The 24309-nt window shown below is 44.4% G+C and overlaps 1 protein-coding gene across 1 annotated transcript in view; it reads left to right on the forward strand.

The window, feature by feature from the left end:
- TMEM54 (transmembrane protein 54) overlaps positions 1–24309 on the forward strand; it is an 85787-nt gene that overhangs the window by 55747 nt on the left and 5731 nt on the right. Inside the window, exons 3-4 of the mRNA XM_085648369.1 lie at positions 6461–6520; positions 18663–18851. Of these exons, the coding sequence (XP_085504495.1) occupies positions 6461–6520; positions 18663–18851 (249 nt within the window). The remainder of the gene's footprint in view (positions 1–6460; positions 6521–18662; positions 18852–24309) is intronic.

Consider the following 24309-nt stretch of genomic DNA (forward strand, 5'->3'; position numbering starts at 1 on the left):
CGCTATTTGGGAATCGCAAACACCCATGTACTAATTCCCAGTGGTTAGCAAATATGCCTACCTCATTAATATTCACGAGGTAGGTCACGGTTTGCGACTTATTGGGAATCACTAAACTAACCGAGATAGTAGCCTGCTGGGGTTAGAAGACAACCATGTCTGTGATTACTTATCAATAAAACTATTTTTTGAAATGCAGCCTGTTTTCCTTAAAAGTAAACAAGATGCGTTTCAAAAATAAAAATGAAAGTTTTATTTTCTTTTTTCAAGAGTAGGCAATGGTCTGTGGGAACACAGCCTGCTCTTAAAAAATGTTTTCACCAACATTCACAAAAAGGAAGGGGTCCATTGGTTGCCCCTTCCAATTTGCGAATAGGTTACCACCAATTTGGAGTTGGTGGTACAATGTGAATGTTTTACGATCGCATTTCGGTCACAAAACATTCACACAAACCACTGGGAGTCAGTATTAGAAAGGGACGACATGAACACGCCCCTTCCAAATACCAAGTAGCAAACCCTATGTGTGATTCGGTAATAGGTTACCGAATCGCAAATAGGGCTTGGTACATGTAAAAAGGCATTTTTTCGTTCGCAAACTGCCTGATTCGCAGAATCGGGCCGTTCGCAACTGAAAATTTGCTTTATACATCTGGCCATTAGTTCCTAAATATACAGCACGTCACCCCCGGGACCTCTATCTATTTAGTGGGATTCACATTCCTAATACCCGTCTCAAATTATTTATAAGAAATATACCCCGGCTCTCCACAGTTACATATGATATCTATTTACGACATCAATTGGTCTTCATTTAAATCTTTTTAATTCTTTTCACAGGAGCAGAACAGAAAGAAATAATTATTTTTTGTTGTTAATTTTCTTAACAGTCAATTAAGGACATAGTACATTCATTTCAATGTTGTTACAAGGAATCAATTTTTTTTTAATACTACATGCCCACTAAAATAGCTAATTTTACGAGGTGCGGCACTTTGTTCCACTACCACCCTATGCTTATTGTACCTGTCTCAACTTGTTCAGAAAATACTGGAGGAAGAGAGAAACCAGTGAAAGTTCACAATGCAGTTTCGTTACAGAGTTCTTTGGAGAGGTTTCCTGCCAGGCCCATTCTCTTTGTATGAAAAGGTGGCATGTGTTGCAAAATAACGATTGACTAGATTGTGGCCCCAGGAATTACTAGTGGCGAGATTACAACAAGCATTCCACTCATCACTTTTTTTTGTGCACATCAAGGTCTGACTAGGACTGAAAATAGGCACGGGCATCAAAATAAAAGTAGCGCCTAGTAGTGTCTTATATAGCTAAAAAACAAGCATTGGCATAGCCAATAGGTCTCGCCTTTGGGACCTTATAAGTGTTTAGCCATGTAGCAGTTGATGTTGTTGCACCAAGGATATTCTGCTGCATAACTAAATACTTCTAAGGTCCCAAATGCGAGACGTATTGGCTATGCCAATGCTTGTTTAAAGGGGCCTCGAAATGGGTCTTTATCGGGTCTGTTTTGTGCCCTGGCACAGGCGGTCCGTTTTTTTTTCCGGACTGCAGTGACAGCAAGCACTGCTCCCTTTTCACTAGTGGAGAAGTTACGGCATGCCAGATGAGCGTTGTAGTGGAAGGGAAATCCTTTAAAGAGTAATTTTCGCGCTGGATTTCCGTTCTCTTTTGAAACAAGGGAGCGACAACGTTGTCGTGGTGTCACCAGGGCTTTAAGTGGAAGCTTTTTCAATATTATATACAAGCCATAGTTGCTGCTTATTTATCTTATGCAACTAACGATCATTTGCAAAGCAAACAGTCCTGACTTGTTGTAGGTATGTTACTTGTTGTATCATATATCTGGGTGCAATGACAGAAACAACAAAATATAAGTAGGGCGGCTCACCAGGCTGAGCACAGATTTTTAGCTTATGCGTTTTTAGCCAAGCCCTTAATTAATCGGCCTTTTTGACACCTTCTACTCTGGCTATTTTGCTACCTCGCTGTGCAGGCTGGGTATTGTATTTCTGGGCTTACCTTTAGAAATATGGGTCTAAAAGTGGCAATATGCACACAACTTTTCAATATGAAGGAGTAGCTGAAGGTGTGAGAGGTAACACGGAGCCTAAAATCTCCCCCCACAAAGGTGCGTCCCTGGTTGCTTTTGGTTGCACAGCCTGTCGACGCCCGGTCCGGCTTTGCTTTGTTGTTACGCAACTTGCTCGCTAAATATAGCCCTTTCTCTTCTCAGAAGAGCATCTTTTAATAGCGCTCGTCTGCAGGCGATGGCTGTGGCTCGTGTGCGGGCTCTGCTTTAGGGGCCGCCCGGGCAGTCTATGGCACCCGCTTCCTTCTGTCGTCACTGCACGCGCACAGATACAACTCTGGGCGCTACTCACACGCAGCGGGAACCGGGCAACTTGTTAAAGTTTATTTTAAATTAAGGACTGCAAGTAGCAGAACGCAATTAAGAAAGAAAACCGGGTAGTATTGTATGGGGTATCCTAGGTCTGCCATGTGAGCAACTTGAGATGGTTTCCGCATTCCTTGTCACCTATGAAGCAGCGTTTCCTCATGTAACAGCCTAGTGCAGTTCGGGAGCTTTGGTCTTCAGTAGAATAACTTTGGTTAAAGTGCAGAATTACGGTGGTTAGTAAAAGAAAGCCTGAATTGAAACTGTTTGAACGCTGACTTCAAGCCACGTGGCTACCTTATGCAGAATGCTAATGCCCTTTCATTTCGCTCAGTCTTTTATCAAACCTATATTCTGCGGGATGCACAGAGATATCTGCATCAGCAACAGTAACCGACTTAGCTACCTTACATGTTTAAATAATTTCTCGTGCTTGCATTCTTTACCGAGCAGAATAACAGAGTGTGCGTTCTTCAAAAATAAGTTTGTGAATTCCTTATAAAATAAATGCCTGCAAAATATGTTTCGGCAGTAAGGTTTCCATCTGACTCCTTTACCAGCCTCGCCATGTTTCAGTTCAGGGTTTTCATTCATTGGTCAGATGCAGGTCTTTAAGTGGGCCGGGTCTGAGCTCCGGGAGTTTTTTAAAAGGCTTGCAGTGAGACACCGCCATATCGGCATTACACAAGGGCACACCATTTCAATAAAGTATCTAATATAATCTTTTTAGGTTCAATTTATGTTTTCCATAGCAAGTGGGAGTTACGCTTTGGAGTATTCCGTCTGGCACATTTCCTTCAACTCATCAGACTGTTAAAAAAAAAAAAAAAAGCCAGGGCCAGCCCAACCGCCATCTGTTTACAATTAGCGCGAGAGGCGGGCACGGGTGCGATAATTGGAAACAGATGGCGCTGCTGCTCGCTCTCTCAAGCCGTAGGCCGTGGACGGATACAAAGGTGGGACATGCACTCACCTTTGTCCGATTGCGTGCTGTCCTTGCTGTCCCAATGGTTCGTGCCAGTCCGTTCCGACAGGGTTGTCGAAATCTCTGTCCAATAAGCAGTCAACAAGGGGTATACCCCCAACATGTGCAGGAGATCGGTGTCCTATGCGTTACAACTGGGGCATGCCAATGAGGACATCTAGAATATTCGGTGAAGCCCAATAGCATGTGAGCACCACACGCACAAGCTTCAAGAAAAGCTGAGAAAATCTGTAGTGATGCCAAGAGGCCCTCTCCTAGAGCAGCACATGTGCGCTGCGCTCTAAGAGAGACCTAAAAACAAAATGGCCCATGTTTGCAAGTTGGGGAAGTTTTTAACTTTTAAATACATGCTGTATAAATGTTTAGCAAGGAATGGAAAACTGTATGGATTTGAGCCTGGAGTCTGCAATGCTTGTTTTAATATCGGTAAAATCGACAGTAAAAACCGGTCCAGCAAACCAAAAACTGGCCCACACACTGACCTGACAGACCAGTCAATCGGGTGCTGCCTGATTGCCCTATAGGCCAATCCAACGTTGATGATGACAGTTGTGTTAGCAGGTCTAAAGATATTTATTATGGGTGTTTCTTGTTCAGCGACACTTTTGCCAATTATGGGTGTCAGATCAGAAAATGGCTTTCAGCTACCTTGGAACTACCACAAACACTTTTTGGGATGCAGCTGCTTTGTCATTTACTGACAGTCAGTAGAGAGAGCCTACTTGTTGAAGACTATAAGAACACTCTCAGCCACTTTAATAAGTTATTTAATTTATTGTGCTACATGTATAGCTTTCAAGGCCTCCATAGATGCTTCAACCCTTCCATAGGAGCTTTGATTTGTGTCTTGTTCACAGAGGGTTAGGACATCCGTTCAAGGGAAAGGCTGCTTGGCCAGCTGTTTAATAGAGAGGATGCCTAAGGACAGCAGCCACTTTAAAGTATGCCTCTTTGCATGCATACATACCTTGGCCCTTTGGGTAATATTCAGCCCACGCAGAGGATCTAGATGGGGGCTTTCTTTGGAGTACTCTGTTAGCCTTAAATTAAAGTTCCCTATGATTAGCAGACGCCTATTATGTTTGAAGGCAGAATGCAATTCAGCCAGTGCCATCAGTAAGTGGCCAACGTTCGTGATTTTGAGGCATTATAAGCTTGACAGCCCACAGAATTAGCTTTCACCGTGAATCGTAAACAATGTGTTAACAGTAACTTCATTTTCTTTTTCAGAGCATTGCTTAATTAAAAAATATAGCTGTAGGCAGTATTTATGTAACCGACAGTGAATATTAATAAATATGTTCTGGCTTGCAAATTTGGTTAAATTTTGTTCACTAGCTTTAATGCTCTAGCCAGTGACCATAAGATGGAGTTGAATTGGAAAGCACATTTCTGGAACATCCCAACTGTCCTACAGCTTTCTGTCCATATCCCTGAGCAATCTCTCAAGTCTAGTGGTACAAAGAAATCTAAGGGGTTTTAATGTGATATGTTTGGTATCCTTGTCGGGTATCTGGAGTACAGGAGACTTAGGCTTGCCTGTCGAGAAGTAGGTTTCAAGCACTGGGTCACTGTGCAAGAGTGTTCTTAGGACAGAAGATTGCTGCAAGAAGGTAACATTTACAGTCTGACAGTAATACACTGACAGAGGATCAGTAAGCGAGCGAACCACATTAGAACAGGGGAGAGGCATGGAAATGTATACATTGGAACGAGGAACTTGGACTTACTGAGGCAACACACTGACACTAGTGAGGCATGGAGACACCTACATCCTACATCTAGGATGAGAGCCATGCATGGTGGCACAGACACTACCATGGGACTTAAAGAGGCAGAGGTACACTGATACAGGAATACACTGAGACACTATCAGCTGGACACGTGTGTGGGACTCGAATAGAAGAGCTCCGGGAGAGGGAAGATGTGTAAATATGAGCAGAGTATTTCAATTATAAGTCTCCTTTTAAATGGAATTCATGACATTTTGCCACCTCTTGGTTAATGGAAAGAAACAGACACTTTCTTCAGCTATGCTTGAACTCCATCAAAGTTTAAAAACTATACAAAATCTTCCTGAAGTCAATTCAACAAAAGTGGCAAAATTAGTCAAGTTGGAGAGGTATGGTGAGTAAATAATGAGCACATGGGATATCAGGGTATATTCCACAGGGTCATAACTGTCCTTCATCTCCTACTGTTTGCAGATTTCATAGCAAGTTTTGCAGACATCAGGAAATTCTACGTCTTCAACTCTGAAATTAAGCACCCTATATCTTAAGTTAAAACACACCTACTTGGGTACTATACTTTATGCATTACACTGATTTAGTGATTAGATAAGTACATTATCAAAAATTGACAACTTTTAAATTCAGAAACGATCTGGTCAGAAGGAATAAATAATGCCACAGGAATTCGCCAGTTATAATTCACAGCTGAAACCTAAATACTCTACAGTGAAATGTATATTGTTTTGGTGGAGGTGACGACTGTCCACCGGTCATGTGGAAATGTTTTAATTCTTCTATCCAGCAATACTGTTCCTTAAAAAATCTTTTATCAGTGAAAATAGGCGTATGGAGAAAGGTCAAACACAGTTTGTAGACGTGAACTGCTTGAGGTCATACTTGAACAGAATGAGGCCTCTGCCTCCCAACAGCCAGGGCTCCCCAAACCTTTCCATCCTCATGCCATTTTCAGCTAACACTGGCCCACATCTTAACCGTTCACTATCATAAAAAGATGCATCTCAACTTCTTTGTCTAGACAAATTGGCAGTCACTGGTAACCCTTTAACACCTGCTGAGTATCTTTCGCTTTCCAGTCAATGAAGATCCAGAGCCCCACCCTCGTCCTCAGCATTTTGAGCTCTCGTATTCTCTGTTTGCTCCACCACCGGATCTTTGCTCCAACCTCTTGATGAGGCTCTCTTCTCCACCAGAACTTGCAGTAACTTCACTAAGACCCCTTACCTCTACCTATGATGTCTATTATTTACTGATGATGATCTTGTTAGTGGTTATGAACATCTCATACTTAAACTGTGTTTTCCTTTGCAGAGTATCACATGCGGCATCACCGTCATCGTGCTGTCTCAGTACCTCTCCAAGAGGCCTCTGGTAAGCATACATCTTTCTAAGAAGAAGAGGGTGTTGCATGCTCTGGAAACTGTTTGCAGACACCTTTAGAGTCTGAACTTAGGAGTATGGTGACTGCACTGAATGTGTGGAGGGAAAGAATGAAGGGGGAAGAGGTATTGACTGAGTGAAAAGGTGAATGGATTGCTGCATAGATCGGTGTGTGTCTTGCTAGTCGCAGGTTCAGATCTCGGTGGAGTTTTCTCAGTGTTTTACCCTACTAGGTTGGTGAAGCAAGTGTGGTTTAGTTAGCATAATGCTAACCACGATGATTACAACACTTGGAAGCTTCAAACCTTTGACACCAAATGCCATATACATACCATGTTATGAATATTATCCTAAAGGTGCTCCTCACAGTACAGCTGGAGGAGCTGCTCCCTTCACTTTGCTAGAGAGTTCTTGGATGTCAGGCTTTTTCTCTGAGTCCCATGGAACATAGAGAGTACTGGGTAGTGTTCGAGATGAGCAGTTAATAAAATTAATTGTGGTATTCATGGTATATCTTTGAAAATGATTATCTTTAATATATAGTTAGACAGATAGAAGAGTTGAAATAAAGAATATGGCTCCTGGGGATACATTTCCAAATATTTTTATATATAGTGGGGTAGAACTAAAAACGGCAGCCAGCACCTATACTTAGTATCCTAAAAAGATTCAGAACACGTTTTCCTCTGTGATACTGTCTCCCCTTTTGAAGAAGTGGAAGTGAGTATTTCTATGAAGGCTTGGTGGGAAGGAAAGACCTATTTGAAGAAGCTTGGATTTAGATATCTCTTGAAGGCAAATACATTTGATGGGAACCCTCAAACTCCGATACCAGGGTGCAATCTGTTCGAGATCTGTGGTCTTATCACCCAGATGATCTTGGCTTTGTGTGACTTGGGGTTGAACTTGAGTAGAGAGATCAGGGTAACGCTGCACGCTCCCTGGATTTGAATCAGTGGATTGTTCTTTAAAAGTGATTTTGACTACTTGGGGCTGTGGCACTCTCGAACTTTGAAGACCGCACAGAAAGTTTTGAACTTTGAGTCACCAGGAGCCAGTGCATGAGCTTTGAGTGCTCAGGTGGCATGCTCTGATTTATTGAGGTTGAAACAAAGTGTAGCAGCCTGGTTTTGAAGTCTGTAGTTTCATGCACTTTATTGGATCTTCTGCATAGGTAACGTTGCAGTTGTCCAATCTCATCACGAAATCCCTCATCAGTTTAATGTAATGCGGTCCCTAAAGTGAAGGAGCACTCCTTATCAGCAGCCAGAGAAAGAAATTGGTCTTTTTAGCCATTGTTGAAATCAGATGGCCAAATGAAAGATTCTGTCAAACAAACTCTTGTTATTTTTACTTCTTCATGCTGGGTGCAACTTCAAGTTAGTCCAGTCTGGTTCTAGGATATTGACTGGGATATTTGCACTTGGAGGGTTTCAGTCACTGAGCCTACAGTCAGAGATAAACGAGGCATCTCTGAGTGACAAAATAATCTTTTACTACAGTCTCTGGTTGTGAGGCAGGGACTCCAATGCAGATCAGTTGCTTTTGCAGGTGATGTGGGGCTTTAGACCTCAACTCGATTAAAGATGATTAAGTGGCACTTAAAACTTTGACAACGAACCCCATTGTCTTGCAGCCTCGCTTCTCTCATATTTTCTGGTTAGGGCTACTAGATGGTCCAACTGGCCAGTATTTTACTGACAACTTCCAACTTAAGAGGTCCACTACTTATTCAGTTTCTGGCAGGGATGGGCAGTAGATTGGACTTCTAGAAAACCGGAGAAGATGGCTTATTCTCAGGCTTTCTCACAGGAAAAGACCGATAAACTATTGTGAGCTGAAGTGGGATGTGTTTACCTGCTTCCAAGACAGACATTTTTTGTTGTGATTCCTGCAGGGAGTGCAAACCTAAGAGATCACTTGGGCTTATTAAGAGCTGAAGAAATCAATCCTACTAGGGCTAAGGGTTGTTTGCCTGGATCACCTGAAGATTAATCTAATCTGATCATCTGTGCCTAGTGGACAGCAGGAGTAAATATGTCTCTTCATTCTTAAAAACAGATAGTAGGATATGCCTAGGTCTTCATCTTCCCTTTTTTTAGCTATGTAACAAGGTCACCTTCTGGGAGATACCCTTGGATCCTCGCTACCCTCAGCCACAGACTAAAACCTATTGAGTCTTTAGGGGTGCAGAGTTGCTCTACTATTTTCCTATGGAGACCAATCAATCAAACCACTTTATTCGGTTAATAAAAACCATAAAAGTACCATACATAAATCAAAATACAATACATAAATCACAGTACAATATACAGTAAAACATTAGAACCAAAACATCAAAAATATGGGTGACATAAAAAGATAAGGGAGGATGTAAACCAGAATTCATTGAGTTACATAAACATCTTGGCTCTCATTAAAACAGATAAAACAATGCATCACTACAATAAAAATAGTTCATAAGTAGAAAGGCAGGTATTAAGAGAATAATAACAAAAACTTGGCGGATACTCTTAAGATAGCATAGGTTGCCGTACTTTCCAAGTCTCACAGCTGCGACTAAAAAACCTGCAATGTCAAAATTTCCTATGGGTCATTGAGCAACTGAAGATAGAGTAAAGCGGGTTTGACCTGTATAAAACCTTCTCCCTTTAAAATTGGAACTAAGAACCTCCTGCGGATAGCACTGTAGTGGTCACAGAACATTATAAAGTGCATTGTGTCCTGAGTCGAGAAATTGTCACAGGTACATGGTCCTAACTCGCACATCCTACTCCAGCCTTGCGAATTACCCAGAAAGAAATTAATTAAGTTAAAGCAGAATCCGGTTAAGAGCAGGCAGTGGAACGGCTTTGTGACAATACAAGTAAGGTCCAATCTCTGGGGAGGTTTTTAACAGGAGATGGGCTTTAACTAACGGTTTCATTAACTCAATCTCCTCCCGCTCTACCGACATCAGGTTTTGAAAGTGTATTTTTACCCAGGCCAAGTCATCTTTTCTTATTTTGTCACGGAAATCAAATAGTTCTGGACATCCAAGCTTAGTTAAAGTGTTCTTGACATAATATATCCACGGAATATTATTTACACGCTCCAGGGTGACACAGTCCCTAATAATCTCATGATTCAGACTTAATTGGGGATTCAGCCAAGTTTTAAGCCAGCAAACCACCTGGGCCAGTCTCAACCGGTCTATGGAGACAACTAATGATGATGATGAAGTATTTATAATGCGCACAATACCCTAAGGTGTCTAGGTGCTAGCCATGAAAGCAGACCAATTTGGCTCCAATAGATTAAGCGTTATGCCCAAACAGCCATGTTTTTAGACCCTTTCTAAATTTTAGCAACTCTCTCTTTTTTGAGTGATGTTGGTAAGGAGTTCCACAGTTTGATTGTTGTATTGGAGAAGCTCTTACCACCCCACCTAGCCCTTTTTATTCTCGGGACAACAAGATTCTCAAGCTCTGCAGACATGAGGGAACTTGCTGGGATGTAGGGTTTATAATGGTTAGCCAGTTGCATTGGCCCTAGATGGTTCAATGTTTTGAATGCAGTGCAGAGGGATTTGAACTGGATACGTTTTGCTACCGGCAGTCAGTGGAGATGAACTAGGGCTTTGGTCACAGAGTTAAATTTAGAGATTCCTAATAGTACTCTTGCAGCACTGTTTCGAACAATCTGTAACTTCTGGATACTGCGTTTAGAACCGCTGGTAAACCGAGAATTGCAATAGTCCAGCCTACAGATACCACGGTTTTTCTTAACTCTAGGGGAATCATGGGGAGTATTTTCCTGAGAGTTTTAAGAGTGATGTAACAGACCGAAGTGGTGGAGTTGATCTATGCTTCAAAAGAGAGCTTAGTATCTACGATGAGTCCAAGATTTTTTGCTTTAGGTACTGGCATAGGTAAGGAGCCGAGTTGGACAGGCCACAAGCTGTCCGTCCAGATGGAGGGATTATTACCAAATATGAGGACCTCAGTTTTCGAGGAAATAAGTTTCAAACAGTTGTCTGTCATCCAACTCCCTAAATGGCTCATACAGTCATGAAATCTGGTGGCTGTAGAGCTGAGTGGACTGCTCACTGAGACCATTATTCGAGTATCGTCTGCGTATGAAACAAGGGCAAATCCGTAACCTTTTATCAATTTGCCCAGAGGAGTGACATAAAGATTAAAATGTGTGGGGCTCTGAGAAGATCCCTGAGGGACGCCACAAGGCAATGAGAATGGGGTAGACTGATAGCTGCCCAACTCAACCCATTAAGACTGCTCGGACAGAAAGAAGCCCAGCAGGGAGAGCGATTTATCCCTGATTCCAATGGAGGCCATAACTAGCTCTAATATGCAGAGTGTTCAGTTTGCAAGGGTCCAGGCCAGGCCATACTCCTATCAAGTCAGCGAGGTCAAGAGGCGGTTCCTTTATCTGTGGGTTTGGAGACCGAAGTAGACGAAAGAGGAGTAATCCCAAAGGGTGGTTCTGGCAGCTCTGGATAAAAGGGACATCCTTCTCCGAGTTTGACAACCCTAGAACAAGGATGAGATCCTTTATAACTAATTGTGATCTCTAGATATGGCCCAGAGCAAAATAATCCAGGCTCCCAGCCCTCAGCATACTTCATCCCAACTCAGAAGTCTCCTCCTCATATTGCACCCTTGCCTGTAGCATTGCACTTCCAGAGGACACGTCAAACTCTATCTGGTGGAAGGTCATCCCGTCTGGGAACATGGCACCTATGTACTCCAGAAGGGTCTAGACCCTTTATATCCTCTCTGAGGATCTTGCATATATTCGCCTTTGCCTAGTTTCCAGCCACTGCCCTTTCAGGGAATTCTGGAAGACCCCATATGGCTGACACTGAAGGGTCCACACCAAGTGCAAATGCCTTCCTTCCTGGCAGAAACAGGCAGTATGTGGATTTTGTGTAACCCTCAGTGGAAGGTCTTCGGTGCATTTTGCATTGAGCTTCCTTGTGAATTTTTGTCCTGAGAGAGTCCCTTATAGGCTGCTCCTTTGGGGCGCCTGATAGTACGCAGATCAACTGCAACAAAAAAAACTGCATTACATGCAGTAGTGATCTTAAGACTCTATTTTGGCACAGCTGTCTTAAATGGTGTTCTGAATCACATTTAGCTCCTTTAAATCCCATTTTACATTCTGCAGCCAGATTAAAGTCCTCATTGAGAAAAAATGACCACATCTCCTCAGCATTACGTGAACTACACTAGCTACCATTGAAAGCAAGGATACAGGGATAAATATCAACTTATGAAACATAACTTGCAATCCCAAAAAATGTATGCCACCTCTTACCTTTCAACCTAGGTTCTATATCTAGAGCCCAAAGAAACTTCTGCTTCTGGAAAAATCTGCCAGTTCAACTCTCCAAATTGGAAACTCCTTTCTCGTAGAATAATTCATTCTCAGGGTTGCTACTTTTGCCTGGAACTCACTTCCATTAACTGCCAGTCCCCCAACACAATTTAAACTCCTCTTTTTCATAAAACACTACAACGTTCTCTATTTTCTGTATCCTGTGAATAGACTTCTTTTGCAACTCCCTTGGTTCTTCTCCACTCCCAATTCTTCTTAAATCGACTCCTCTTTGTCAGTGCTGAGCTTCTGAAGTACTGACTCTGTTGCAAGAACTGTATTGTAATAGCTGATTGATATGTTTCACTGTTAATGGTATGGTTATTGTTGAATTTAAAACACCTACAAGTCTCAAGTGTAGTGTGCTACTCAACAGTAAGAAATACATTCCCTAATGGGTAGTCTGACGAAGACCCTCTCACTCACACCACAACTCTCTCACTCCCATGTTAAATCTCTCCAGAAAAAGCCAAGGGTGCCTGAAACATTTTCCTGTTTCTAATCTTGTCAGACGTATAACCTATTTCAGGCACTTCTCAAGGGTGTGACTTAGCTGTCAGTCATTGTGCGGCTGTCCCTAGAGTACCATCAGTTAGTGGCAATCTACAAACTTGCACAGAGGGTCGAGAGTTAAGTGGTATGTAGTAGACAACTCCAGGTTCTACCTACTCAGGGTTACCTGTTCTTGCATAGGGTCTTAGTTGGCGCCTCTTTCACGTAGAAAATGGCACTAGCTGTGTTGTTGGGTGGGAGCTGGGCGTTTCTGGATTAGGGCTGTCTCTCTTCCTTAGACTGTAAGGCAACACTTGAGGTATGCATCCTGTAACTTGTTTTTGCACCTTTAGTCCACTGAGCTTATTTCTGGCTTTGAGCCCTGGGAATTGCTGCAACATTTCTTTTCAGACTTCTGGTAGCAGGGGCAAAGACTTTTGACCATTCCACTTATGTTTCTTCAGCCAACTGTTTTGCATCAGCGATCTATCAGCGTGGTGCTGTCTTGGCCAGACTGGATGTTGTACAAAGCTCAAAGGTTTATTGATTTCCATCTGTTCGGTCAGTGGTCAATGGTTCTTGTCACCACAGGCATCTGGATCCTCCATGAGACTCTTTAGCACTGGAATTCTTACGTTTGTCGACTGGGCTTGGGAAGGCTCTCCCCTTCTCCTTTGTGCTCAACATGTATATGTGACAACCCTCCCCAAAACACCACACCCATGACAGAACTTCTGCTATATTAGTCATGTTACCTACCATGTATTTAGGAGTATAGTGGCATGCAGAGCTATTATTTGTTGAGCTGAGACATATGGGGTTGCCCTCGGGTTCTGCCTGTCTTTTATTTTTTAGCATTCCTGTCGATCTCTTGCCACCTCACGCATATCCATATTAATTAGTCGGCTGCTTTAGCATAAGCTTTTCCTGCTCTAGTCATTTGACGCTTTCTACTTATTTGACTTTCTGTCCAAGAGGCTGAAATTCACGCCCAGTTTACTAGATGTGAAAAGCAGAGAAACTAGGCAGCAGTTTCCCTAAAGATATTGGGTTCTAAAGGGTTAAAGCAGCAGTTGGGGAGTTAAAATTGCTAGTGCATGTCCGACTGAGGTGCTGGGCTACCTCTAGTCTCTGGATATGCTTCTCTCTCTCTCCCTTCAAAATGGAAAGGAAAACTGGTGGCAACAAGCCGTTCTTTTGAGTGATTTATTCAGCTGTGCCACTGTTCACTCCTTCAAGGCAGACCCCTCCTAACCCTTCTAAAAAGCCCCCTCCCTATAAATACACAGAGTTTTATATAGTCTGAAATCCACACCATGTGCCTACCAGCCTGAGGTTGTTCTTAATCATTTATTGCTGGACAGTATCTGAAGAGGTTGCGGTCGTCTACCACTGGTTTGCTAGGACCACCAGTACTTGTAGTGGTGCACCCCAGTTGATAACTTGGTCACTTGCTTAGAATGCTTGACATTTCTGAAGAGTCTGGCATGGGTATGTATCAATTTAATAACTCTGGATACAGTGTTTTGCTTTCCTCTGTATGTGTGTAACTTCTGATAGAGACTACTAACTGTGGATTCCTCATCTTTTGAATATTTCCCAGGTGTCAGGCTGGATCTACGTATGTTTGAGGAGTACCTCTGTGAGCTATCTGGCTCCGCACTGACCCCTTCCCCCCCCCCCCCCCCCCCCCCCCCCAAATTATGTGCTGAGCCAATATAGGCCCCACTCCTGCACGCTGACATCAATTCCTTTCTTTCTGCGCCACATTTTACAGTGTGCTGGGAAATGTCACCTCCCAAAATGACAGGTTTTAAACTTTGTAAGTACTGTTGCAAGCAGATGCCTGTACTGTTGCAAGCAGATGCCTGTAACAGATCTTCATCAGGTTTACCTGTGGTGCCTGAGATTGAGTCGCGACTCTAAGGCCTGCAGTGACTGCGTGTCGAAGAACCCGAAGCCATACAGGACCATGAGGTGAACCTCTGTGTTTCCAAGCATCGGAAGACTCCACTTCGAGGCAGGCCCGAGTCAAAGGGTCGGTCTTGGTCCCATTCTAGAAGTAGCAGGAGTCAATCCCAAGGTCAATTATCGTCGCGCTCCAAATATTCAGGTAAGTCGAAGAAAAAATATAAAAAATCCAAGAGGGAATCTGACCCTTCCCACCAATCTCCTACTCGTTGGAAGGCGCAAGGGCATGGTCTGTTTCACTCTTAAAGTTGGTCGATATCGAAGCCCATCCTGCAACTTGTTGCGGCACAACCTCAGTTTCCGGGGCCATCTGTGACATTGAGGCAGATGCAAGACTTATGCAAAGCCATGGTCTAACTCCTTGGATCCCTTCCGGCTCCCTCTGACGCGCATCTGGGCCCCAAGGAGCAGAGAGTTCCTTCATCTGGGATACTGTACAGGGGGTTTTTCCTCAGTACCCTCCGTATCCACCACTGGGCCTTGCTTGCCCTTGTATCGACTTGGCCCCCAGCTCCACAGTCCACAATAGTTCCTGGTGCTTTAACACCAGTGCAGACTCCACCAACATTGGAGAAAGAAGTACCAATCCTGCTCTCCTACTCAGTCGTGCCACTCTGGGCTCGACCAAGGCTGCATTTATAGTTTTTGTATAGCTGCTACCTCCTACCTCTGATCCGCATACTGTCCCACATCACAAAAGCCATTCCTTGTGTGGGTCAGACTCCAATAATGACTATGAAGCACGACATAAAATTGCCCAACCCTGAAACAAATAAAACTGATATGATTATCTCAGAGATGCCAGTGGCTCGACAACTCTCCTGATTCAAGCCCTATGTGACCTCTAAGTCCAACCACTGAAGAAAGTGATCCCCTTTCGATGTTCATCCCGAAGGTGGCTGAAGTTCTCTACCTCCTCCACCTTAGAGGTCAAAACCAAAGTGCTGACCGAAGTACTCAAGCCAGGGCAGACTACTACAGATCCCCTTCTACCTTTCAATGTGACACCCCCTGATACCCTCCTACGGGCCTATGCCAAATTTTGTTCTGATGTCTCCAGTAAATCGTCATATTGCAAGGTGCCACCGATCTTCCCCCAGCAGCCCCTGTCATTTTGACCCCTCCTCTGAGAGCTTGGTGGTGCAGGCTTCCACCAGTCGGTCTTATCCACATGATTTCCCGACTAGTCCCCCAGATAGGGAATCCAGGAAAGTGGAGACCTTTTGGTAAGAGGGTATTTTATTCCACTAGTTTGGTCCTCCGGTCAGTCAATGCCAGTTGCCTGCTGGGCTGCTATTCCCACGCTCTTTGGAATTCAGTTGCTCAAGTCTTAGCCGGTGTCCCAGAAGACCTTTGCCCTGTTCTAACAGAGCACTCGCTGGGCTTATTTGCCCTGCCTCACCAGCCACATCAATCCTGCCATTCCTTTTGTGGTTTCGGCATTGGTACCCCATACTGACAACCACTTTAGGCTTAGAAAGATGCCCTGCCCTTTTATGGCAGAGGCCATGGCACCCACTGCCCATGTGATCGGGGACCTTTGGGCCAGTCCACTGCCATGGCCCTACCTGCCAAACCCCTTTAGCGTGCTCCTTAGTGGAACACAGCCACCCGGTTGGTGGAAGGATTCAACTATTTCTACAGGGTTTGCAGGCCATAACATCAGGGAAGTGGGTCATGCAAATTGTACTGAAGGGTATGCCCTACCCTTCATGGCGACTCTGCTGCACCTTCCATATTCCCTGGAATGACTGACTAAGGACCACTTGTCCAGCTTACAGCAGTAATTGCAAGTCTTGGCCAAAGGAGTTTTTGAGAGGGCGCCTGCACCAGCAGTGGGCATGGCCGTTACTCCCGCTACCTTCTAGTGCCAAAGGAAGGCAAAGGTGTTAGTTTTATTTTAGACCAGCGCCTGTTCAATGCCTTCATCCAAAATGCTCACTCTCGCCCAGGTCTTGCCTGCCCTCGACCCTGGCGACTGGATGGTGGCGTTGAATCTGTAGGAAGCCTATTTCCATACAACCATCCTGCAGGCCCATTGGGGCTACATGCAGTTTGGGGATGGGACAGGAGCATTTTCAGTTCGCTGTGCTCCCTCTTCGTCTCACTAGTGCCCCTTGGGTGTTCATGAAAGTGTTAGCGGTGGTAGCAGCGCATCTTCGAAGATCAGGGGGCCCAGTCTTCCCCCTACCTCGAAAACTGGCTGTTGAAGGTGGGCTCATGCCAGGGAGTAAATAACCACTTCCAGGCTACGGCGAACCTCCTGTCATCTTTGAGGTTCCCTAATAATGTGCCAAAGTCACCCCTGACTCCTTTTGAAATGCCCCCCTTCATATGAGTTATTTTGGACATTTCGGCATGCCTTTCCCCCAGAAAAGAGATTCCTGTACATTATAGCTAGGACCATGATCTTTCAGCCTCTGTCCTGGATTTCAGTGAGGTTGACTCTGAGGCTGCTGGGTCACCTAGCCTCGTGCCTCTTGCTAGTCAAGCATGCCAGGAGGTATGTGCGGTTCTGCAGTGGGATCTGAAGACTCAGTGGGTCCAAAATGAAGGGGAGCTCTTTGACCACACCCAGATGTCAGTGGACATTGTGAAAGATGTGCAGTGATGCTTATTGGACAGATATTGGTTCTTTGGCATTTCTGGGTTGGGCCTGCAACCTAGGGGAGGTGGAGATCAGAGGACTCTGGTCTCTGGCGGAGTCCTGGCTTCATGCCAGCCTTCTTAAGCAGAGGGCCATTCGCATGGCTTTGAAAGCCTTTCTGCCTTCCACCAAGGGAAGGCTGGTAGAGGTGCTTACAAACAATACCACCGCCGTGTGTTATTGAAACAAAGGGGTTGTGGTAGGGTGGGTTGTGGACTCTGTACCAAAAGGCACTGCCTCTCTGGAAAGTGTAGTCCATTAAGGAATTTTCCTTCTGGTGAACCATCTGGCAGGATCTTTGAATGCCAGGGCGGACGAGCTCAGTCGTAGACTCCTAGCAGATAACTAGCGGCAGTAGCACCTAGAAGTGGTGCAATGTCTGTTCCACAAATGGGGAGAACATTGCTCCATTTATTTGCAATCGCTGAGAATGCACAGGATCCGCAGTTCTGCACGTTGGAGTTTCTAAGGCGTCTCTTGCTAGGAGATGTGTTTCACCTAGGTTGAAACTCGGGACTTCTGTATCTCATCCCGCCGATACCTCTTCTGCCCTGAGATCTAAAGAACATAAGGACCGACCAGGCCCAGGTCATTCCAATGGCCCCGAATTGAGCATGAGGAGTATGGTACCCAGAGCTCATGAGCATCTGCACTCCGATCAGGCTACTCTATCTGCTTTCACACCAATGGGACCCGGTCCTGCACCCAGGCCTTCACAATCTTCACCTTCATACTTTGAGATTAAGCAGCGACATCGCTTGGACCCCAAAAGAGCACTGATCTTATACATCGATCGTACCAGAGAGCACTGGGTAGACAATCAGCTCTTTGTGGGCTTCACAAGAGCAAAAACAAAGACAAGGCCATGCAGAAAAGGATCATCTCATGCTGGATTGTGTTCTGCATGAATATCTGCTACCAACTGGCCCGAAAACAGCTTCCGGAAGGGTTGTGAGCTCATTTAACCAGAGCCGAGGATACTATTTGGGCATCACTCCATACATTCATAAAGCACTACAGCCAGGTTGGTCTTGCAGGACTTTTTGGCTTGAGTCCCTTCACACACCACCTCCATATAGGTACTACTTTGGTATCCATTCAAAACGTGAGCAATCTGCAGTTAGAAGTCTCTAGCAGAATAACAAGTTACTTACCTTCAGTAATGCTTTTTCTGGTAGAGGCTGAATCTAGCCACAGATTGCTCATTGACCCTCCCGTCCTCCACATTCAGTGATTGGACTCCATTCATTAATAAGAACCCAAGTTTATGAATCTGCGTACTGGTTGAAACCCATTTGCTTTTGGGGTTGTGCGTCTGGAGGAGCGGACCGCCTTGAAAGCAGCTGACGTCCGAGTGTGGGATTGGAGCCTATCTTGGTTCTGCACATCATTCCTAAAACAGAAGGCGGTCAGTGCAGAGCCGTATGGCGCTACCTACCAGCACACAGACGTACTATTTCAAATTTTCCAGATCCAGTCTGACCCCAAAGGAATATTTAAACAGCGAGGAATCTGAGAAAAAATGGTCTCTATCAGTAAGAGCGTTACTGAAGGCTAAGTAACTTGTTCAAACAGCTCATGGTGTAAAGTGTAACGCAACTACAGTGTCAAACAGTTCACAGTGTTTATATCTTTGATTTCTTGTAGAGTTGGTCTGTCTTTGTCCTCTCTGTGGTGAACACCCTGCTCTCAGCCCTCTGCACTGTGGGCATAAGTGTGTCTGTGGTCATTACTTTCGTCAACGAGGGCCGCACCTTGCTTGCCTCATGCACCTTCATCGACCTTGACCTCATACAGATCTCACATGAATGTCCCTTCGACCCCACTCGAATCTACGTAAGTGACTCTTACTTTTAAATGTCTTCCTCCTCTCTTTCATCCTTTGAGCATCCCAACTCTACAGATTTTGTGTATACATGTAATAATGAAGTCTTTGTAATTGATGAGTGTTGTTTAGAAGACACCACTAACACTAGTGGCTATCTCTTATGTTCAGCATGGTGAGGTTGCATTCATGTGGTGCAGGTGGGGAGATCTTACACACACTAATATCATTTGGAGGCATAAATATTAAAGTTAGAGGGAAGTGAAAAGCGGCAAAAGGAATCTCTAAATAGCAGGTCCGTTTAGTCTTCTGCCGAGACGATCCAACATCTTCTATCTGACTCTCTGGGAGAGTGTAACATACCCTTTGGAATTGTAGTCAAAGGGCTAACCCAGGAATGAACATCACCTTATGGAGAAACAGTAAATGTTACCCATCATATTAACTCTTGTACTGGCAGTTCTGTTCTGCGCCAGACCTATGGGGTGTCTTTCAAGCAGGCCAAGGGATTGAACCATTTTTTGCACAGTAAGGCAAAATATTTCAATTGGAGCCTAGTGAACTTACACAGAAGCCAGGCTTTGCTGCCGTATTGGTTATTTTCTCTACATTCATACCTTGCGGCTAAGGTAGAGAGCTGGTTGAAGGGCGATTTAGTTTGGAAAAAATGTAGTGAGGAACTACCAATGCAAGAGTGGTGGCATGAGCAACCTGTATATTAACTCCCCTTCCTCTGATAACTTGCAGTCTGAAAATGCTTTTTAGAGTTAGTGGGGGAAGTGGAAGAATGCAAAGAATGTGCAATTTCCCCAGATATGTTAAGTAGAGTTGGACTTCTGCTCCTGTACTGGAGTTGAAGTCCAACATGTATTGGTTACCAAACGCATAAGTAGGCATCCAAGTTCCAACTCCACTAGTACTCTTCTACGGTACATGTTGCTATGAAAAAACACAACTCTTTCTTTGAGATTACCTCATCAAGAGAATCTCAGAGTTTGCATAGCATCCCAAAGCGCATGATAACAGTCACCAAGTACTGGAAGCCCGCTTACCAGTGAAGAACCACCACGTGCATGCCTTTAACAGTCTGCTGGAGGGATGAATAGCCTAGAGAAATCACAATAGTAATTAAGGAATTGGAATTCATCAAAGTCATGCCTCCGAGGAACAGTAACGGAAAGAGGGATGAAAGATTTTGTGATCCATGTAAAAAATAGAAAGAGCCTTTATGAGGCTAGATGGACGAGTCCATAACACAGTTATATCTGCATGGAGCAGCGTATAGTGTTCGCTTGTAGTGCAAGCCTAAAACCCACTGGCCCTCTCAGCAAAGATCAGAATACCACATTCCATGCCCATGCCGTCAGTTGCGCCAACCATGAAATATCCAATTTCAAGTTCCAAACATGAAATTGACAGTTGACAACACAATCTTCAACAAAAGAAAACTTGCCTCTATCACAGCCCGATCGATCCTGGATGGATATAAATCACCAGTGCATCATTGATTAAACAAAGAAGATTAGGACTTGACCTCCTTTCCATAGATCTTTGGCAAAGCCTAATGTACGCCTATATTGTATGCCTATATACTGCTAGCTAGTCAATTGCATGATGTCCAGGTTTCCTCTTGACCGCTCCATAAACCAACACCTCAGACTCCAGGTTGCCGAGCTCTGTGACTGACGGCGAGTGTGTAATAAGAGGAACCGTACAGAGACAGCGCCTCCGAATGAGGGTGCAGCCACGAAGCTCCATAAACTACTCCATCCATGTGGCTAGAAAACTATACTGTATCCAGTAGAAATGTGCCCATGTGTGAAAGAGGATCTGGGCCATGAAGGAGGCTAAACAACCTCACTCCACGTTCTAGTTGAAGGCACACAGGTCCATGATTGATTGCCACTGCCTCCAACTGATCTCCTCTCCTGACCTGCCATCACAGGAATAGTCAATAGCCTATTGATGATTTTTAATACCATGACATTTTATTTATTTTTTCTCCAAAATCTGCGGTATAATTAACTGAGGGTGATTTTAAAAAAAAAAATGTCTTTATAGTTGCAGTGGAAAGTCTGAGCGAGCTTGCAATGTCAACTAAAAGAGCTCCCCACCTGCCCTGCTGTAGTAAGGCTGGTTCGGGATAAGTAAGCCAGAGCAATGCATGTGAGCAAGTGCATACCAGCATTTGGCTACAATAAAGCGGAAAAGGTCAAATTAAACAGAAAGCCAAAAAAGATGGGCCAGTAAGGAGTGACATAAGCAGAATAGTATAGATACTGGGGAGCTGAAAAATTGCTTTCAAAGGAAGAAGGGGTTTGGTTTTGACCAAGCCTTCGACAAAATAAACGGAGCAAAATAGAACAGAGCTACAGTCTGGGGTAGGAGTTTAACTGATGGGAACAGTTTAAGACTTTAAGTTTTCTTGATGCGATATGTTATCAGCACTTAGGAAACCCTTCAGGAGCAGGCTAACTACAAGGTTGCCGTTAATTTTTCTGAAGAAGCACCAGAAATACCCAAGGGGCCATGTTCCTAGTTGTGTGGGTGTACCGGTCACTTTGCTAAGATGATCTGCCTGCGTATTGGAGGGACAAGACTGCTGATAGGCGCATTATACTATACTCACCCAGTGCCAGGTTTATATTGCTGGAAGGCTCAAATAGGGCGAGTTTTCCCCCCTTTACCTTGATATAAACATTGCTGTACTATTGTCTGTAAGTATAAATATTCTCATCCCCTGAAATGAGGGCAGATAATCCTCCAGGAACAGATAAGATAATGTTGAGGTTCGGACGTTCATATGCGGGAGACTGCAGACATTGTTCTGGAGTGATGCCTTGGCTGTAATCCCAAGTATACACTTGGTTCCAAATAATGGAACTGAGTTCCATCTAGAAGCATGGGGGAAGGGGAGGGAGTTCGAATTCCCAACAGAGAAGGCTTTATTTTCACTGCCTAGAAAATGGGAACCTGAGCAGACTGAAGACCCGAGGCCTGCTGCCAATGCAAACACCAGTTGTTTATGCATTCTGGGCTGTGGCAAAAAATACCTGAACTCTAGATGCTATACACGCAGATGCTCTCTGCAACCACCAAGCTGTGCTGGTACTTTGAATGGAAATGCATCGAAGCCTGCTAGAATGCTAAGATATGATCTCTAGTGGTGGGAAAACCAGCCCATGTCCTGGTTCAGAACATCCTTAATGAAAGACGGGAACTGGGCTGGGCTTAGCAAAGACTACATACTGGCACACAGGCCTAGATCTGGCAGAGGAGACGGCCTGAATGAGGGAGGTTGGGGTCTCCTGGGTGGAGAGGCCTCTCACTCAACAGTCATTGAGGAAAAGGTACACATGAATACCCTGAGCGTGGAGGGCGGGTGCCTCAGAACGGTCACCCTGCTAAAGAGCAGAAGGGAAGAAATAGTTTGAGCTAGTGAAGACCAAGCGGATCTGCATTCGGTTAATCTACATTGAAGAAAGTCAAACAGGAGTCGGAATCTCCCCTCAAGGGGTAGATGTCCGTTCATTAGTGAGAAATAAGTTTTACTTATGCTTGGTCGAATAATTCCAGGGGAGCCCTTTGGATGGCTTGTCTACTGCCTTCTTTGTGAATCTCTCCTACTATTTCTGAAGTTTATGGCAACTTGAATGAAGAGGGAGGCACACTCTCAGTGGCTTTCAAACAAGTGCAAAAGAAACTAGTATAAAAGACACTGTTCTTATTACCGCAATTTACTCTTAGTCAGTTATTGTCCGAAGATGCATTACACATCTTGGCAACAAACAGCATACCCAGCCTTGGCTGACAATGGAAAGACCACCGTCAGGTCTGTGAATATTCATGCCAAGCCAATGCAGTGGTCATTCGCTTAGTCACCGTGTCAACATGGGCAAGCTGTGAACTATTCAACATGAGAAGCGTCTGTTTTCCCTCCTTGATATTGGCCTGAATTTCTGCATGACCTCGTCCCCTGACACAGGACAGTTCCTGGCAAACCGTGTGAATGCATCTGGATAGAATGGAATGGGTATCAATGTGGCAAGATATCATAAGGCATCATCCACACTAAATTCATAAACTTTACTAAATAAAATAGGTACTAAGCAACCAAGTATGCTTCGGGGCCCTGGGAAAAGGGAGGGCACCTGCATTACGACACAGCACAATGCTTGGTTTAGGCTGAATTTCTGGCTGATGTCTAGGGATGTGGCGACATGGACAATCGACGCTGGGCACTTCTCCAGGACTCTCTGATCATGCCCCCTGCCTCCTTAGACTGACATTTCCGCTGTCCCCCTGTCGAGAGTTTACCTGGCGACTTCCGCCCTACGCTCTTCTAGACACTGCATTTCGGGAAGAAATTTGTGGTGACATAACAGAATACTTTACCCTCAATGAGGGTTCAGTATCATCCCCCTCAACACTACGGGAAGCCTTTAAGGCAGTAAAAAGGGGAAAGTGCATTTCTAGACAGGCAGGGGGTACTAAAAACGTTCAGACAATCACTCAGAAATTTGGAATCCCACATCCGGGACATTGAACTAAAATACTACAACACCAATGACCCGATCCATCTCAGAGTTCGAGAGTGAAGCGCATCAAGAGGCGAAATTCCTGGGAAAATAGACCTCTGCCTGAAGATATGGAGGTGCGATCGCCCGGGCAAAACGCTTGCTAATATTCTTAAATCTTCACAAAGTGCATCCTATATTGTAGAACTCTTAGATGTGGAATCTAAACCAGTTAGGGCCCTACAGGAAATACTCAAGCACTTAACAAACTTTTATGCTACACTATACACTTCCACCTCCCCAAACATAGCCGAAGAGCTCACGACCTATTTGGACTCTATTGAACTGTTCTGGCTAAGCAGGTAACATAGGGCATACCTCGAAGAAACATTCACCACTGAAGACATTTTACAGGTGATAAACGGCTTACCTAACGATAAGGCTCCAGGTTTAGACAGTCTGACTACTTCATTCTATAAATGCTATGCCTCCCTCCTGGCTCTCCAGACGCCCACCTTGACGGCCCTATTAGACGCCACCAAGGCTTTTGATTCTGTAGAATGGTCATACCTTTTTGCCATTCTAGCCAGGCTGGGCCTTCCATTAAAGCCTGGGTACTGGATATCACATTTTGTCAAGAGCAATTGACCACTTTTTGGGACCTGATGCCAATGATATCCAGACCTAGAGAAATATGGGGACCATTCCAGACATGGCTCAGCACTAATAACTCAGACCAACCTAACTTACCTTTACCAGTGTGACACATTTTAGACCACATCCCATGACTACGTGTTTCCTAAGCCTTCTACATCGGCATAACTAGCCAGCCCCACTCCTCAGACACTGCCGCAACACTTGTGCTGCTATACTACATCTCCCAAATGTATTAAATGTTTTTGTATGAGATGCTCATTTTTTAAAAATAGGCTGCAATGTGAACCCCATAGGT

The sequence above is a fragment of the Triturus cristatus genome, chromosome 3_2, assembly GCF_964204655.1.
Source record: "Triturus cristatus chromosome 3_2, aTriCri1.1, whole genome shotgun sequence".
Lineage (NCBI taxonomy): Eukaryota > Metazoa > Chordata > Amphibia > Caudata > Salamandridae > Triturus > Triturus cristatus.